The sequence below is a fragment of the Chiloscyllium plagiosum genome, chromosome 30, assembly GCF_004010195.1.
Source record: "Chiloscyllium plagiosum isolate BGI_BamShark_2017 chromosome 30, ASM401019v2, whole genome shotgun sequence".
Classification (NCBI taxonomy): domain Eukaryota; kingdom Metazoa; phylum Chordata; class Chondrichthyes; order Orectolobiformes; family Hemiscylliidae; genus Chiloscyllium; species Chiloscyllium plagiosum.
In genome coordinates, this window is record NC_057739.1 from 40,468,032 (window position 1) to 40,488,176 (window position 20,145).

Below are 20,145 nucleotides of genomic sequence, written 5' to 3' on the forward strand. Positions count from 1 at the left end.
CACTGTTTGAATGATGCTGTCAATGTAATGGTCCAATACTGGACAATGAGGAGATGCTAATTTCAGTGGGCTTTTGGGGACACAGTAGCAGTGACTTTGACAGGGCAGTAAGATGGGATGTTGCTAAGAACAAGCAAGTTGTGTGGCCCGAGTCAACAAAGTACAGTTGAATGTGCAAGATCAGCCAGATGTCATAAACAGCATAGGTTTGCAGCTGGGCAAGGATAGCTCCATTGTGCCAATACTTGACTGGGTGTTTGGCCAGGATTGTAAGATGGCACCATGGATGCCAGTCTATTCCAGGATATCTGGACAGTAGCAAGTTCTGCTGCAACAAGTGGTGGAGCCAGCATCAGGCTGGAGGCGGGATGGATAGTTAGTGAGGTAGGTTTGGGACAACAGCACAAGTAAATGCATTAGGTCCTTCAGACAGAAATTCTCCAGGAAACTCCATGACGTTGACAATTGGTCATAAAAACACAAATTAGTCTTGTTATAATGGGCAGTTTTTTTATATAAAGGAAACAATACTGACTTCATGTCGGAAAAGGTAATGAATGTACTACACAAAGTGATAGGGGAGAAAATAAATTTATACATTATATCATTTTATTCAGTAAGCATCACATGAATTGGAAAGAGATAGGATAACCATAGGACAATTTACCAATGGCATGAGAGTCAGCATTCTGAAGGCGCATTTCAGACAATGATATCACTGTTATTCACTCTAAGGAAGTGTTCCTATTTTAGTAATGCAGATAGAAGTCTAGTTACTGTTTAATCAACTTGGCAACTCCTCTTCAAAAATAAAAAGTAGGAAAATATTAACTATATTAGAGGACGCACGATTGACCAAAATGTTTTGATAACCTTCTAGCATGTACGATAAAGTGCATCGTTACAGTGTATCTCAAAATGTTCAAGTTGCAAAGGTTATATGGCCAAGCTGTCGAATGGCACTTTCGACTTCTATTTAAAAATGACTTAGATCGGTCAAGGGAATGATCAGTTTGGTCAGAAGAAAAACAAAAATATTTTCCGCAAAGTGCATTTTGCTAACAGTCTTATTAACAGCACTGTTTTTATACCAGTGCTGCTCAAACAAAGTAGGAACTATTTGGAAAATTCACATACTAGTGAACAAATCTGTATTATACATAAATACTGTTAAGTCACTTAAATACTATGGGTACTCTTTTACACATTCACAAAAATAATCAGCTCAAATAGGATGGGATTTTTCTTTCCAAACAGGGAATAAATCAAATATCTAAGGCACATGGTTTTGCGTGTTTACAATCTATGAAATATTTTATGATAATCTACATCTTAAGCATGATCAGTCTAGTCACAGCATGCAGACACCCTTGGTCACGCATTCTTCACTCAATTTAAGATTCTGATTGGACCTTTCTTCCCCCCCGCCCACCACATTAAACACTTCTTACTTCATCAAACCCAGGGAGGTTTAAAGTCCAAGCTGCTTTCCTGAAACTGCTGCCCTCTGACCTGTAAAATGCCCAAAACATTCCCAGTAAACATGAGCAGAATACTTCCATGACTTCTTACCAGCTGAAAAACAAATGCTTGCGTCATAATCATTTATGACATCAGTTTGTATATATATTTATATGTCTGGAAAAAAAATGTCATATTATGCTAAATACCAAATTCTAGCTAGATAAGCGATCACACACTGGAGCAGTTTACTTGGCCTTGGCGATATGAGAAGAGTGTTGATGTCCAGACTGATAACGATGAGAACTTTTTTTTTTCCCCCTAAGAACTATACACTTTCCAATCTTATTTTTCACCCAGTTAGTGTGTTTTGCTATGTGTAAGTCAGTTCCATTTTAGGAGTCTGTTAATGGACCAACAGTGCTCAAATGATCTGGATACCATTTACCAGCTTGAAAGGCAACTTTCAAATTACCACAGTTGCTCCTTGTTTGGGCCTTTCAAAGGGCAGAGAGACTGCAAATTCTGTTGTCTTTTTGTTAAGACAAAGTTGAACTGGGAAGATCTGTTTCAGTGTTATAAAGGCGTCTTCATTTCTTCACGGCATACCGTATACAGGTGGGATAAAAGTTATGTCTTCAGGCAACGGGTACAGGTCAGTGGCTTAATAACACTGCCAAATGTTGAGAGGGTTAGTATGCATGCAAGCCATTTCAAATAACAAGATGCGTTTCCTTCTGACCAGAGTGGAAATCTTCACAAGGTCCCTGCATATGTTCCATCCAGTTTCCGCATGGGTGTTTCAGATCTATTGTTAGAGGAAGTGTCCTCTTGGTCAAAAGTGTGGACTGTGTTGGGTGTGTCTAGGGGCAAAACATTAGTGCCAGCAGCTTCTCTTATTACTGACTCCATCATTTCATTCTGTTCACATGACTGCTCAGATTTGGGGGACTCTACGTCTATGCTTACAGGGTTTGCTCTTTCTCCGAGTACAGTCCCAGAATCATTCCTCTTCTCAGCTTGACTACTTTGCTCAAATGTTGACCCAGTTCCATAGAGCTCCGGGTCCAAGCTGCTTCCACCATTTGCATCTCCGATAACAGTGCGATATACTTCCATTCCATCAGGGAGCATGGATTTGATCTTGGGAAGCCAACGCTTGCGAACCCGTCGAGCATTAGTGCACATGTCAGCAGCAATCACATTCATCTCACTTTCTTTGAAGTTGGGAGCAAAGTTCTGACAATATACTGTAAAAACAGATTAAAGCAAAAATTAAACACTGAGCAAAATAGTAGTCTATTAGCGAATTCCACCACAGAGAATCTCTTGCATTTAACAAAACATTAAGCACTAAAACTCACAGGGATCAAAAGTTATGATTAAATAATCAATGTCATCGCATGATTTACACAAGTGATAAAACTGCTTCAATTCTTGTAAAAACACAAAGAAGAATTTTAATTTGTATCATGGAATGCTTTGAGGTTGCAAAAACTAAGGTTACACAGTGAAGTATATTTCAAAATGCAGTTTTCAAACTGCTAAAGTGTAGGAAATGCAGCAGTCGATTTGCACACAACAGAATGCTACAAATAGAAATATTGCAAAAATCAGAATCTGTTTAAATGACGTTGGTTCATGAAAAAATATTGTTCATGGCACTGGAGAGAATTTCTATGAAATAGTGGCATGTCCACCTGGAAAGGAAGATAGGAGTCTCAACTATGTCACTGCACAGATGACCACTTAAACAGTGCAGCATTCCCTCAGTATTGTTGCATGACCAGTTAAGATTCTGGTCAAACTTGTGAAGGAGGATTTGAACTCAACCTTCTAACAGACGAACTAATGTTATCAGCAGGTAAAATTTCAATTTAAAAACCCTTCTCGATAGCATACAAACATGCAAAATAGATGAAATAAAATGATTTGAACCCTTGAGCTTGCTTCACCTTTTAGTTAGATCTTGACTTATCTGTTTGTATTTTGAATTATACATTCCCATCTACCTTTAATAACCATCGATTTCCCTACCTAACTAGAATCCATCTACCCCTACCTTAAAAACATTTAATGGCCCCATTTCCATTGCCTTTTGTGGCACAGAGTTCAAAGACCATACCATCTTTAGAGAAAAGAAGTCCCATCTCAGTCCTAAAAGGACAACACCCAAGTTTAAAACAATGCTTCCTAATTATCAACTGATTCACAAGAAACTTCCTATCCACTTCTGCGCTATCTAGACCCATTCAGAATATTAGACACTTCAATCAAGTCAGCCTCACTCTTCTAAATTCCAGTGGAAACAAGCATAGCCTGTCCAACCTATTCTCATAAGACAACTCACTCATTCCAGATGTCAGTCTAGTAAACCTCTTGAGCCCCCTATGAATTTATATTGTTCCTGAGATAATTTCAATTCCTTTCATAACAAAAGGAAAGCATCTCAATAACCTTCTTGAATTGTACTGTACCTAACATTTTGTGAATCACACATTAGAACATACAAATCTCTCCACACCTCAATTTTGCAGTTGCTTCCCTTTATGGAATCCTCTGCTGTTTTAGTCTCCTGCCAAAGAGAACTTAACATTTTCCCACATATATTCCATCCTAAAGCTAAGACCTTGCATTGATATAATACTTTTCATGAAAATCTCTTCACAGCTGACACAGTAATGTTTGAAATGCAGTCACTATTATAATTTAGGAAAGGAGGCAGCTAGTTTGTGCATAAGCAAACTCCCACAAACAGTGTTGTGATAGTGATCGAGGTACAATGGTATACACGGGTCAGGACACCAGAGACAACTTGCGCTCTTCTTCAAAATATTGTCATGAGGTTTTTTGCATTCACCCAGTCAGACAGACTGATACTGAATTTAATATCTCAGCTGAAAGAAGGCACCTCTAACAATGCAATGTGCCATCACACTTCACTGGAGCATTTGCCTTGACGTTTGTGCTCAAGCCCTAGAGTGGGATTACTGTAACACAGAACCTTGTAGCTTAATGGGTGGCACGGTGGCACAGTGGTTAGCACTGCTGCCTCACAGCGCCAGAGACCTGGGTTCAATTCCCGACTCAGGCGACTGTCTGTGTGGAGTTTGCACGTTCTCCCAGTGTCTGCGTGGGTTTCCTCCGGGTGCTCCGGTTTCCTCCCACAGTCCAAAGATGTGCAGGTCAGGTGAATTGGCCATGCTAAATTGACCGTAGTGTTAGGTAAAGGGGTAAATGTAGGGGAATGGTGGGTTGCGATTCGGCGGGTCGGTGTGGACTGGTTGGGCCGAAGGGCCTGTTTCCACACTGTAAGTAATCTAATCTAATGTGACAGTGCTAGGAATTAAGCTTCAGCTGACACACAAGATCAAAACATAGGTATTCACCAAAATGTTTCAAAGATTTCCATTCTTAGGTGCAGGCACAAAGGCACCACATGGAGATATAGCCACAACTGTTCATTTTCCATGGGTTGGAGATAAGGGACATATAGGGCCAAATAGGGCCAAACTATTCATTAGAGAAGTTAGAAAGTACTTCTACACACAAAAGGGAGAGGGAGGTTTGGAATTCTTTTCCACAAATGGCAGTTGATGCTCAGTTGTTAATTTTAAATCGGACATTTATTTCTTTTAAACAAAGGTATTAACGGATATGAGCCAAAGGCAGGTATTTTGATTGGAGCTTGGATCAGACATGATCTCACTGAATGTTAGAACAGGCTCAAGGGGTTAAATGGCCTACTCCTGTTTCCTATCATTGTAATGCACATAGCCAGTTACATTAGCAAGAAGCTTCCAATTACTTTTAGGCCTGTGCATTTCCTTATCCTGCATGCTATTGTACATCTCTATGACTCTATATAACTCTATTCCAGCTCCTTTGCAATGCAGAATTTGCCAGCTGAGCATTCTGACCTCATTGCAGCAATAGAATTAATGACAGAACTAGAAGCATTCACTACTGGCTAAATGGTTATACTATGATTCAGGAGAGTTATGATTTTGTTTAAAACAAAATCACAAATTGTTTATTGGGTTTTGATCCGTTGCAATATTTCATTCCCAACCTCTTTAAGTGACTTTCTCCCAGTTCTCCAACTCAGTGGTTCACAGTTGTTCCTTGTTTGTTACCTTTTTTCACTTTCAAATCTGAACAATCCAGATTCAGGGACTTACATATGAAAAGTTGAGCCTACAAATACATCATTGGCTTAAAAAAGTATACATTTGATGATATGACAATGCACCAAGTCAGTTCTATACATTTATGTTCTGAGCGTCTGCATATTAGAATTCAACAAACCTGCAGACACCCACTCTTGCAAACAGTTTTAAAAAGAAGTGGCACATGCAAGGCAATGCTTAAGTAGGATTCCAAAACCCAAAAGCTAAAGCAGAGAGCTTTCTAATATTTGCCAGGAGGGAAAATAGCAATCTTGCTACTTCTCTTCTGTTTCAGAAAGCATTCAAGCCTTTGGATAATTTGGTGGAAGTGACTTTGGTTTTGTTCAGCATAAAATTTGCTTTCCCATTAATAGCTCACTTAGATATTTTTGATGATAACCACAGTACACATGCAAGAATTACCACCATTTTAGTCAACCCCAGGATTGGACCACTGTCCTGCCAAATTCCCATCTCTTACTCAACATAAACTCAGCTCATTCAAAAATCTGTTACCCACATCCTAACCAGATCAATCCAAAATCCAATTTTTCAATCACTATTATCAAATCCTGCCTGGCCATCATTGGATTCATGGCTCAGTCTCTTCAAATCTAAAACCATTAGTCTAATGTTCAAAATTCTCCACAGACTTTACCCTTCCTCGTCACTGCAATCTTGAGTTATAAATTGTTCTCCATATTCTTCCATTGCGATTCTTTAATTTGTCATGGGGTGTGGACATCGCTGGCCAAGTCAGCATTCTTTGCTCATCCCTAATTACCCGGGAGGCAGCAGTGACAAACTGCCTTCATGTACTGATACAGTCTGTGGAGTGTAGGGACAGGGAGGGTGTTCCAGGATTTGCAGCCAATGACTATGAAGAAATGGTAATATATTTTATCGTCATGATGGTGTGTGGTTTGCAGAGGAACATGGAGTGGCGATGCACCCATGCATCTCTAGCACTTGCCCTTCTTGAGGTAGGGATCACTGGTTTGGAAGATGCTGTCAAGGAGCTATTGTCAGTTACAGTTTTCTACAAAAAAGGTAAGGGAAGTAATTGCTAGACTACAAATCCAGAGGCCTAGATTAATGCTCCAGAGGATAAATTCATGTTCCACTACAAAGGCTGGGGGAATTTTAAGTCAACTGATAAAATTTTTTAGATTAGATTAGATTAGATTACAGTGTGGAAACAGGCCCTTCGGCCCAACAAGTCCACACCGACCCGCCGAAGCGAAACCCACCCCATACCCCTACATTTACCCCTTACCTAACACTACGGGCAATTTTTTAGTATGGCCAATTCACCTGACCCTGCACATCTTTGGACTGTGGGAGGAAACCGGAGCACCCGGAGGAAACCCACCCGGAGGAAAATCTGGAATTGAAAGCTGATCTCAGTAATGGCCACCATGAAAAGGTTCAACCATCATTAAAACCAAATCGACTTCACTAATCTAATTTAGGAAAGGAAGTCTGCCATCCTTCTCTGGTCTGACCTACACGTGACTTCATAGCAACAGAATGGATTCTTAACTGCCCTCTAAAATAGTCTGGCAAGCCACACTGTTTAAAAGGGCAATCAGGAATGGGAAATAGTTAGCAATGCCAACATGCCTTGAAAGAACTAAAAAGAATTTAATTGCGATCGAATTGGGGTTTTCTACTGGGAAGAGGAAAGCAGAGTAACAATAATCTATAAAAATCTTCACATCAAATTTATCTGCAAAATTCTAACACAAACAGTACATACATTCTTACCAATTATTCCACAACTTCACAGTTCACCTTTGATAAGATAAATCATTTCCAACTCACATTTCACTGCATTCAAGACTCTGCTATCCAGAGGCTTTCTGCTGGGGTCACTTGTGGAGGAACGGATCCCTGTGCCGCAACTATTTGCCAAAGTGTTGCTGTAGAGTTAATGGAAGACATCATTATTTGTGGTAGATCCACAGTTCATTGATTGTACAAAACAGAAGACTTAAACCCAAGATGAACAGTATATGGTCAAGCAGTGGTCACTCACCGGTCAAAGAATGAGGCAAGCAGGCGACGGAGGAGGACCTTGTGCTTAACCCCTGCACAGAGGTGGCAGTTCATCAGCTGACCTCGTGTGATATAAACTCCTGAACCTGGACAGAAATAGCAAAATTGCTCAATTTGTGCTTTACACACACTTGTGCGAGATTGCCTTCAAAATGAATTATAAACATATAGTTTACCATTTAGTTGACTATCCTCAGCTGCTTCAGATGGCTACTCAAGGAAAAATTGGAACTGCCTTCATTAAAAAGGATGATGAGCCAGTGTACATTTAATAACCGAAAGCTATGCATAATGGACTACACTACAAATTTTTTGCAGGGCCATGTGCTGTTATTATTGGATATAGTCAGAATTAAGTTAGCATACTCCGTTCAAATTAGACATCAGGTCAAGTCACGGGGTGACGATACCAGCAATAGAAAACACTTCTTTATAAAAAGGGAAATTGCATTTACTTGTACATTCTACTTCAAACCAATACATTAGGAGAATCAAATTTTCCATGTTTTAGCTGTTTACTAGAACTTTCTCCAAAATATGTCATATTAGTTAATCCCAAATATGCAAGTTTTATAATTTTATAGTCATCTCTCTATTAGGACTCAAAAATCATTAATTTTTACTTAAAATGAGCTTCATGTCTAAGGAAACATGCAAAATTCAATGTTATTTGGGAATTAGAATAAATGATTTTTTTTAAGGAAATGGTGTTTACGTTGTAATTTTTTGTCTGGCACCGAATTCATCACAATCACTGGCGGGACTGGTGAGACATAGAAACCAAGGATTGAATAATTAGGGCACACAAGTCATGAATAAATTTAATTTACATAAAATGCATTATGCATTAGAAACACTTGCATTTGTTCCACTGACGAGCTTTGTATCACCACTAGTTATGCAACACAGTGTTAAGGACAGGTTGGAAGAATGTAGCATATTTCCAATTTTGCATATTGTTGCAGAATCCTTAATAAAAATTATTACTCAGTAGTAATTGATTTTCATGCGCAGAGTCTATGCATATTTAAGTGAATCCATGTAATGTACACTATTTAGAAAATTTGTGGTCAGAGTTTCTTGTTAAAAAGGTGGTTACATTCATAATGCTGCCTTTATATTTTACTCTCAATATCATAATAGTCCCATATCCCCTTATCTTATACAGCTCTTCAGAGCATGATCTTAAGTACAGAGTAGACATACTTTAAATTTGATCATAAAATGACAATTCTTATTCCCCTATCGGTTTTGGGTCAGTATGCTTGTAAAACGGCATTCAGAATTGCTCAATATTTTAGTAATAGCCCATTAAAAAAAAAACTCTAGCCTCAGGATGAGGGCATCGCTGCCAGCACCAAAATCTGTAACCCTTAACTAATGGTGAACCCACTTCAGCTGCAGTTTGAGAGATGGTAGTACTCCTATTGGTGTTGTTCAGGAGTGTGTTTCAGAAAATGTTGCAACAGCAACAGTAAATACAACTCCAAGGTCAGGATAGGTGTCCGATTTGGACAGAAACTTGACAATAGTGTATGAGGGAGATTATCATGAAGCCTTCTCGACGTCAGAGTTCCTGGCTTGGGAAGTGCTACCTAAGAAATCTTGGCATTTTGTTGCAGTACATACTGCAGACAGCGTAAACTGCAGCTCTGGTATACTAATGGTGTGTAGAATGGAAGAACTGCTGATTAAGTGGGTTGACTTTTGCCCGTGATAGTGTGGAGTTTCAAGTGTTGCTGCAATTGCACCCATTCAGACTATTCTATCACATCTTCCATCCACATTGACATAGATTTTAATTTTTCTGTAACAATCTTTGGTAATGCACATTATCAAATTACATGGGAATCAGTTAGCACAGACAGAGATGGTTGATTTGCAAAGCAGCGTGAGGCACTGGGTTCAATTTCTGTACTCCACCCTCTCCTCCCTGACCTATCACCTTCATCCCCTTCCCCACTCACCCATTGTACTCCATGCTACTTTCTCCCCACCCCCATCCTCCTCTAGCTTATCTCTCCACGCTTCAGGCTCACTGCCTTTATTCCTGATGAAGGGCTTTTGCCCGAAACGTCGATTTCGAAGCTCCTTAGATGCTGCCTGAACTGCTGTGCTCTTCCAGCACCACTAATCCAAAATCTGGTTTCCAGCATCTGCAGTCATTGTTTTTACCTTAATTTCTGTACTGGCTGAGGTTACCTTGAGGGACTCTTTTTAAACCTTTCCAAAGGCATGATAACCCTCAGATTAAACCATCAGCTGTCTCTCTCGGAGACTGCAGCCCTGTAGTCCAGTGGGACTATGACAACTTTACCATTACTAAATTACTTCTGAAAATCTAATCAAAGTATATCCACCGGATTCCCTATATCCATAGCATATTACCTCCTAGAATTGGACTGCAATTAGCCAAGAGCTAAAGATTTGTATCACACTTTGAAAAAAAAAGTGTGCCTCAACAGCTGAGAGAAAATTGCAGAAGCATAATTTTATTCTCAATGACAGAGCAACAATATGTTTGACCACTGAGAAGCCCTCAGCTACACACATCATTGCACACCTTCATGAGCTACCCCATGGAACGAAGGATCAAGATGTACAAAAATAATAACAAGTAGGAGAGTGAATGCAAAACGAAACACGAAATTTTAAACTATTTCTGTACCCTGAACATCATGCTGGAAAGTAAAGAATCCCTTATGATATCCAACCATTTGTTGTGATCAACTCAAAAAGGATCTATCATCATTGCTAAGCGCAGTTTGCAAATCATTCTTCACTGCACACAAAACATCTCAGAAAAAGAACAAAAGTTAATGACAATATCCTAATGACGAGAGAAGACATCCACCCTACTTAAGTGGTTATGTTATAAAGTAAACTACTCTTGGTTAGGCAACAAATTTTTGATCTTGTTGTATACAACTGAATGCATTGCTAAATTAATGCAAAAGTTTACATAGGAAATGCTGCTCCTGGTGAAGTTGAATGCTTAAGTATGCTTAGGTTTGTTTACACATTTGAAACCAAACCAGTGAAACACGCTATGCCTCTCCATTACTAAGAAGGGGAGGCATGTAGTGTTCTGAAAATTGTATTGTGTATTTTGTCTGCTTACGGCCACCCTACAGAAGTACCAAAGGGAATTTAGTAGAAGAAAGAGAGCTCTATGTTTAATAGCACATGCACGAGTGATTCTGAACATTCCTTACTCTGGATTAAAAAGGAAAGCAAAAAAAGTATCACAGATTGGCATAGCAAAATAAAGTTAAGACCACAATTAGATTAGCCACAATCTTATTGAATGGTAGAGCAGGTTCAAGGGTTCTTCCCCTAACTCATTTGGCACTGCTTCTTTCCAAGAACTTTACAAGCATTGCCACTTGAAAGAACATGGTGCAGGTCTAGCTGGGAATTTAATGTTACCCAATTTTAACCGCAATAAACAATGGATGACATTTCTAAATCAACCAAGAGGTATTAAAATCTTAAACTAATGACATTTTCAAGATATTGACCCCAAAACTACTTGACTATACTGCTTTGTACATAGTTGTCACTTTAAGATCAACATCTTGCAATTATGCTGCTCATTTAACAAGGTAATATTGCCTTTGGTTCTTTTTCCAGAGGGGTCATAAACACAGAGTTGCCAAGAGGTCTGGCGTGGATGGGTTTTAGGTCAATTTGATTATAGCTAACATATTACCTTAGGCAAAAGGCTTTCAAGTTAAAAAAAAAACACTTGTCCAATGAAAGGGAAATGGCCAGTTCTCCCAGCTCAGCTTTTCTCTGGTTTGGTTTTAGCAAGCAGTCAGTTATGAAACTGCTGGACCCAAAGAAGTAGGTCCATGCTGATCCTCCCTCTCTCGGACATCTCTCCTGTAAGAACCTGTGTTGGATTTTTCTTTTTTTTGAAAAGAGGTGTTCATGGGGATTGTTGCAATTATTTGGAACAGCATCTTTAAGTTGGGATGATCGATTAGGTTTTCAGATAGAATAACTTAACCTATATCCTGTTCTCTTTTGTGTTTCATTTGGTAATCTTGCAAATAAGTTCAGTTTTGTTCAAGCCTAAGTGGTTGGCCAGCTGCATCACTCCTGGAGTATCCATTCTGCACCGGCTTAAAATAACTGGCAAAGTTAGGGTCCGGGCTACTTCCTTGAAATGTTTTGAGGGGGTCTGGCCTGTAACATGATCTGGATTACACAATATAATTTACCACTGGACAAATCTGAACTATAATACATTGTGTAATAACTTCCAAACTCAAACACTTAAATGCAGTAATCCAAATATATAAGAGAAGCATCATGCAGTACTGTAGAAGGAAAAGGGCATAAGGAATTATAATAGTGAAGTCCATGAGGACTGCATCTGTCAAGATGTGCGAGATAAACACAATGAGAAAGGGGAGACTGGGAAGTAATAGTATATCTTTCAAACATTAATTGCACTGGAGGAATCTTTATTTAACAAGCTCTTTAGCGTTCTCATTAAAGGTTTGGCGTAATCTCAAAACTGTTTCTAACTAAAGTTTTGACTTTTGTTTAAAAATAAAAGATTTAATTGAGCTCAAAAGCAAAATCAAAAGAAATATATTTTAGCAACTGACAATGCAGAAATACACTTTGGTGTGAATACTAAACAAGTGTATTGCACAGGTTTATAACTCAGCTCAGCCATGCACTGGAATAAAGTTACTGGAAGTTGTGTACCACCCACTTAGAGAAATGAGAAGTCTCCTGAATCATTTGCTGGCCAAAAGGTAGGGGTACAAAGAAAAGCAAACGTTTTTAAGATTATTTATCCTTTGAAAACTTTCTACCGGCAAATGTCAGTAGTTATTTACTTTGACATAACAATCTTACATTGAAACTACAATGACAGGATGTTAAAGTGGATATCATCTTCAAAACATATTGCAGATATTTAGGAAATGTAAGTGACTGGAATCATTTATAAAGTAAATATAGAATAAATGTGCCAAGGTCGTGCATAAGAACATTAGGCAAAATCACTGAGTCACAAAAGGAGAAATAAAGGCAAAATAGTAGCTTACAATTAATGAATTTTTAAAAAAAGCCAAGATGCACAGGTGTTCAGGAAGAGAATCCAGAATTTACGGCAGGTTTTCCCAAAGTGAGGGTTGGGACTCCAAGTGAATTTTAGGGTCCCAAGTTCCAAGGCAGCAATGGTCACCACACAATTTTGATTTAATTACAAAAGCTGCACTCATACTCTAAACAGACACCCATTCTCACTGCTCAAAACAGGGCCATGTTGGGAAATAGATTAAAAAGCACTGGCCTAGATGACCTCAGAGGCTAAATACACAGCTGTCAAGCAGAGCCATGAAATTTGGGGTACTGCAAAATGTAAGAATTGAAGCGAAAGGTGCCAGAAAACTGGAGGTTGGCTAGCGTGCTGCTGTAAGGAAAAGCCAGGGTAGTATAGACCGGTGAGCCTGACATCACCGGTGGGTAATTTGTCAGAGGGAATGATGATGGACAGGATTTACATACATTTGGAAAGACAAGAACTGATTAAGGTTGAGTATATGGGAAATTGTGTCTCACTAACTTGATCAAGTTTCTTTTGAAATAATGATGATTGATGAAGTCAGAGTAATGGACACTGCTTATATGTACTGCACACGGTAAACTAGCTAGTAAGGTTAGATCACAGTGAATACACGGACAGCTAGCCACTTGGATTCAAAATTGCCTCAAAGGTAGAAGACTCAGGGTGGTGGTGGTGGTGGTGGTGAAGGGTTGCTTTTCAGACTGGAGGCCTGAGATTAGCAGTGTGCCACAAGGATTGGTGCTGGATACACTGTTTTTTGTCCTTTATATAAATGACTTGGATGTGAACATAGACAACATGGTCAGAAGGTTTGCAGATGACACAAAAAGTGGTGGTGAAGTGGACAGCAAAGGTGATTACTTCAAAACAATAGGATGTTAGCCAGATGGGAAAATGGGCCAAGAGTGGCAGAAAGAGTTGAATTTAGATAACCGTGAGGTACTGCATTTGGTAACGCAAATTAGGGCAGGACTTTCACAATTAATGTCAAGGCCCTGGCAAGCGTTGCTGAAAAAGGGAGACCTTGGTGTACAGATTCATTGTTCTTTGAAAGTGAATTTGCAGGTAGACAGAACTGAAGAAAACATTTGGTATGCTTGCCTTTATTGTTCAGTGCATTAAGTACGAGTTGGGAGATCATGTTGTGGTCACTTCTGGAATACTGTGTTCAATTCTGGTCTCCCTGCTATCGGAAAGATGTGAAACTTGGAAGGGTTCAGAAAAGATTTACAAGGATATCGCCAAAGTTGGAGGGTTTGAGCTAAAGGGAGAGGATAAATTGGCTGGGGCTGTTTTCCTTGGAATTGGAGACAGAGGGTGACCTTATATAAGTTTATAAAAGCAAGATGGCTATGAATAGGTTGAATTGTCAAGGTCTTTTCCCCAAGGTACAGAAGTCCAAAACTAGAGGGCATAGGTTTAAGGTGAGAAGAGAAAAACTTAAAAGGGACCTAAGGGGCAACTTTTTCACAGAAAGTGGAGGCGGCTGGTACAATTACAACATTTAAAAGGCATCTGGATGGGTACATGAATAGGAAGGGTTTAAACATATACAGCTGAAAGTTACTAAGAAGGAGCAAAAAGGGATTTGAACACTTGGGTGAGAAGGTTTTTTACTTGGAGACTTTATTGCTGGAACAGCACAGCAGGTCAGGCAGCATCCAGGGAACAGGAGATTCGACGTTTCGGGCACAGGCCCTTCTTCAGGAATGAGCTCATTCCTGAAGAAGGGCCTGTGCCCGAAACGTCGAATCTCCTGTTCCCTGGATGCTGCCTGACCTGCTGTGCTGTTCCAGCAATAAAGTTTCAACTTTGATCTCCAGCATCTGCAGACCTCACTTTCTCCTTTTTACTTGGAGATAAACAAATTAGAAGAAATTAAATAGGCAAGCAGACAGATAATGATGGAATGCAAATGGAGAACGATGTTGCAGGATTACACCATGCACAGAGACAGGTCAGTAAGTTGTAGCATGAAAGGGCCAATTGTTTGAAAAACCATCAAATTCTGTTGGACACAAAAACATAACGTGAGCATTTAAAATGCCACAAATCCAATTCGTTATTAGAATTGCTAACTGAAAAGATAATCAATCATTGTGGTTCAAAACCTGATGGATGTTCTCTTGGTCGGTTTATGCTATGAACTGCATTGGCTCCACTGACATAGTATATATACAGATTTGAACAAAAGGTACGGAAGACAAAACAAGATTGTTCAAATGAAATTGTATTTAACGAAACATCTAATAGATTGAAATGGTTTAAACCTATTGCTGTTGTTTAGACATTAAAAAAACATTGAGCATGTGCTTAAAAGCTACAAGCCAAAAGGTAGCAGACAGAAAAGGTGGTCAGAAAAGACTAGCTCACTAATCAAGCCTGTTCCATTTTGTTCTAATGCAATAAAGAACAATGACTCAAGACTATTCTTGTTAAATAGTTCCAAATAGTACAAAATTTAACATGCATCTTTTTCTTGGTAGTTGGTTAGCACATGAATAGCTCTATCTTTCACTGGATTTTAGAAACGTGCTTTAGTACAGAATTTAAACTAGGTCAACCAAAGATGCAGTGCCAAATAATGAATCACCACAAGGACAGACCTGTAAACCTATAGCACAAATGCACAGTCGATCAATGAGCATTGATCAACGATTCATTCATACCCTCCGTCCATTCACTGAATCTGTTTTTAGGTTCAACTCTCCAACTTCATTCTCTTCTCCACTGGACTGTAAGCATTTCTGTCCAATCCCAGTATTTCCCAGCTGCCCTTAAAAACAGAATTTGCCAGGATTTCCACTTCTCAGCCCTCTTGCCAATATAGATTATAATGAGGTTCCATCCATCATAGGCAAAGAGTAAATGTATTTAAAAACAAGCACAATGAATTAAAATGAGGCATCAAAAAAGCATGCACTCGACTCAATGGTTTACTGAAAATCATTACAAAGAATCCTTCTGAAGGAATGAGTCAGGAGGCCCAATCTATTATTCCTGTTCTTTAAGACCACAAAACCTACGAAACAGGAACGAGAGTATGCAGTTTGGTCTCTGCTGTTCAATAGAATCTTGGTTGATTTGAATTTCCTCGCACCCACTTTCCTGCATTTTCCCCATAATTCTAGATTCCCTTCCTGGTCAAAAATCTATCTCAACCTTATATGTATGCACAAGAACTCTGCCTTCACAGCTCTGTGGCATGGAGACCCAAAGGCATTCAACTCAAAAGCAATTGGTCCTCACCTGTCTTAAATGGGCACCCCTTTATTCTGAGGCTATGCCCACTGGTCCTCGACTCTCCCACAAGGGGAGATACCCAGTCAGCATTTAGCCTCTCAAGCCCCTTAAAGATCCTAAATATCTCAATGGGATTACCTTTCATTTTTCTAAACTCCAGCAAGCAATGTCTCAACCTACTTAGCCCTTGCTCATTAGGCTATCCCACCACATTGAGTACCATCCTCATTAACTGTCTCTGAACTGCCTTCAATGAAATGATACCTTAAGTAAGGGGACCAAATCTGCTATCAGTACACCAAATGTGGTCTCATCATTACCTTGTACATTGCAGTAAGACTTCACTACTCTTATACTCAAACCCCCCGAAGTGCCAACACTCCATTCCCTTTCCTGATTAGCTGCTGCACATATGCTAACTTTGTGGTTTGTGTACAAGTATCCCAAAATCCCTCTGCTGATGCAGCCTTCTGCAGGTTTTTTTCATTTTAAATAATATTCTGTTCATTTGTTCTCCTTCCAAAATGAACTTCACATTTTCCTATATTATACTCCATTTGCCAAATTTCTGCCCACTTAACCTATCAATACCTCTCTGTAAGCCATGTGCATCCCCCTCACTAACTGTCCTTCCACCTATCTTAGTGTCATCTGCAAATTTGGTGACAGCACATTCACTTCATTCCACTAAGTGAATATTATCTATTGTAAACAGTTGTATTCCCTGTGGAACCCCACTGGTCACAGGTCGCCAACCTGATAAAGAACCCTTATCCCCACTCACTGTTTCCTACCCATTAGCAATTCTCTATCCATGCCAAAAGAAACTTCCAACACTGTGGGCTCTTATCTTATGACAACCTTCTGTGAGGTACCTTGGTGAATGCCTTCTGGAAGTCAAACAAAAAATCTACTTGTTTCCCTCTATCCACTCAGACTTCCTCAAAAAAACTTGTAAGCTAGTTAGACATGAATTTCCTTTTGTGAAAGCATGCTGACTCTGCTTAAATTATGATTTTCTAAATGTTTTGCAAATACTCCTTTAACAATGGATTCCAATACCTTTCTACAATAATGTTAGGCTTATTGGAATATAGTCCCCCACTTTTTGCCTTCACCCTTTTTGAATGGGGTGGGGTGTCAAATCAGTAGTTTTCCAACCTTTTGGTACTTCTGCAGAAACTGATGGTTTTTGGAAAATTATAACAAATGCTTCAGTAATTCACTGAGCCATGGACCTTTCACAAGTAATTAATCAAGATTATTAAATTATGTTTACCTGAGACAAGTTCAAGTTTCTCACCAGGATCACCCTCAGAGTATAGCTTCGGGTGACACCTGTAGCCAATCTGACTGATGAGACTAGCAGGGAGTGCAACCAAATCACGGCGAACAAGCACACAGGAGCGATTCTCTACTGGCATGTGGTTTGCCAATTGCCCAACCTTCTCTTGAACTAAGACAAAACAAAATTTTAGAAAGATTAATTGTTAATTTTAATTACAGTTGATGTATCATAACACAGATGTGGCAATCAATTTAACAAAATTGGAGTAATTGAAGAGAAAGAAACATAGGTTAGTGTGCTGCCACCTTACAATGCAAAACAAGGATAGATTTTAAACAGCTCAATAAAAACAAGCAGCTGTTTCTTCTCAACAAAATGCTTTAACTGGAAATATATAGTCAAATCTGTGTATAAATATGACTAATGTTCAGTCAGAAGTTTGTCATCTTAGTATGATGTTAGCAATCACTAAGCAGCTTCAAACCATTCATCACCTCCTGTGATAAAGCTGAAAGTCTAACCAGCAATTGCTCTGAAGTACTTCAAAACTTGTTAAAACTGATTCTTTTAACCCATGTTCAAATAATTAAAAATAAATCTGTCAAAAGCAATTAGTTAGTTTCAGTGAAAAACCTGAATATTCATAGTCCAGGGATTTACTAAAGATTATATTGTGCTGCTTTTTCATGAAATATTTTCAAAACTTGCAAATGCATATAATTCCATATTGCAGCAACAGACAATACATCTGGCTCATCAGGTTTCACCAACTCTTGGAAAACATACAAATCAGTCCTACCCCCTCCTCATCCCCACTCTTGTCCCATATCCTATCAACTTTATCTTCTCATTCAATTCCTCCCCAACTGCTACTATTGCAATTAACCCATCACCTCATCAGATAGAGTGTACTACTGTAAAATAAGGATAACACGGTAGTCATAGAGATGAACAGCACAGAAACATGTTTCAGTCCAACTCGGCCATTCCGACCAGATATCCCAACTTAATCCAGTCCCACCTGCCAGCACCTGGCCCATATACCTCCAAACACTTCCCATTCATATACCCATCCAGATGCCTTTTAAATGTTGCAATTGTGCCAGCCTCCACCACTTCCTCTGGCAGCCTATATTCAGCTTCATGCACCATCCTCTGTGAGAAAAAGTTACCCCTTAGGTCTGTTTTATATCTTTCCTTCTCATCCTAAACCCAAGCCCTCTAGTTCTGGACTCCCCCACCACAGGGAAAAGACCTTGTCTATTTATCCTATCCATGCCCCTCATTATTTTATAAACCTCTATAAAAGGTCACCCCATAGCTTCCAACTCTCCAGGGAAAACAGCCCCAGCCTATTCAACCTCTCCCTATAGCTCAATTCCTCCAACCCTGGCAATATCCTTGTAAATCTTTTCTGAACCCTTTCAAGTTTCACAACATCCTTCTGATAGGAAAAGGACCAGAATTGCACGCAATATTCCAAAAGTGGCATAACAACATGACCTCCCAACTCCTGTACTCAATACTCTGACCAATAAAAGAACGCATACCTTCTTCACTATCCTATCTACCTGCGACTCTACTTTCAAGGAGCTATGAACCTGCACTCCAAGGTCTCTTTGTTCAGCAACACTCCGTAGGACCTTACCATTAAGTCCTGCTCTGATTTGCTTTCCCAAAATGCAGCACCTCGCATTTATCCAAATTAAACTCCACCTGTCACTCCTCAGCCCATAGGCTCATCTGATCATCCTGTTGTAATCAGAGGTAACCATCTTCACTGTCCACTACACTTTCAATTTTGGAGTCACCTGCAAACTTACTAACTGTACCTTGCTAACTCGTCTCCCATCGGGAACCTTGTCAAATGCCTTACTGAAATCTACACAGATCACATCCACTGTTCTGCACTCATCAATCCGCTTTGTCCTTCTTCAAAAAAACTTGGGAAGCAGGAACCATTGATTTGTATACTGTCATTTATCAACAATATCTCAAACTCAATTACCTGGCAGATTTTAAAAGACCATTGGTTGATGTGTTAAACTACCTGATAATAAAGAGATTTTCACAGGATAAGAGGTCGCTTATCCAAATGTTTCTGTGAAAGCTCGACAGCAGAGTAATTCAAACCCAATTCCACCAAGTTATGCGCGTTCCATAGCCTACATCTTCCTGTTTCAAAAGCATTCCTTGCAAGATGTCACAGCCACTCACTCATACTCCTTGAAAAACATTCCATGCTTCAGCAATCAATTGCTTAAGGAAAGTCATCTCATCACTGACTCCTCAGAAAATTTCACTAATAAATCTGCATGTATAGTATATTTAATGCAGTAAAATTATTCTAAGCTATTTTACAAACATTTTATCCAACAGAAGGATCGAGCCACACAGGGAGATACAAGGATACGGAGCAAAAAAAACTTAACTCTGACTAATCCTAAAGGAATATCTTAAGACGAAAAAGGGAAGGTAGGAACAAATACAAAGAAAAGAACTCCAGAGCGTATGACGAGATAGCTGAAGGCCACCAATGTGGAATGCAAGAATCCAGGATGCACAAGAGGTCAGATTTGAAGGAGTCAGATATCTCAGAAGTTTGCATGCCTGCAAGGATTTATAAAAAAGACAGACAGGAAAGAGGAACACCACTGAGGGATCTGAATTCCTGGCTGAGAATTAAAAATTTGAGGTAATGCTAGATTGGCAGCCTATGCAGATCAGGAAAGACAAGGATGAAGCATGTACAAGAGAGTGAGTTAGAATATGGACAGCAGAAGCTTGGATGACCTGAAGTTTAAGAATGAAAAATGGGAGATTAGTGAAGAGAGCAT

General features: G+C 39.3%; 1 protein-coding gene across 11 annotated transcripts in view; it reads right to left on the reverse strand.

The window, feature by feature from the left end:
* Positions 1-591: 591 nt before the first annotated feature.
* Positions 592-20,145, reverse strand: part of LOC122564948 (nucleus accumbens-associated protein 2-like) — a 92,424-nt gene continuing 72,870 nt past the window's right edge. For all 11 annotated transcript variants that reach the window (XM_043720484.1, XM_043720476.1, XM_043720479.1 and 8 more), the window contains 4 exons: positions 17,300-17,476; positions 7,669-7,774; positions 7,455-7,552; positions 592-2,711 (listed from right to left, as the gene is read on the reverse strand). In XM_043720484.1, coding sequence (XP_043576419.1) covers positions 2,218-2,711; positions 7,455-7,552; positions 7,669-7,774; positions 17,300-17,476 — 875 coding nt within the window. In that variant the 3' untranslated portion in view covers positions 592-2,217. The remainder of the gene's footprint in view (positions 2,712-7,454; positions 7,553-7,668; positions 7,775-17,299; positions 17,477-20,145) is intronic.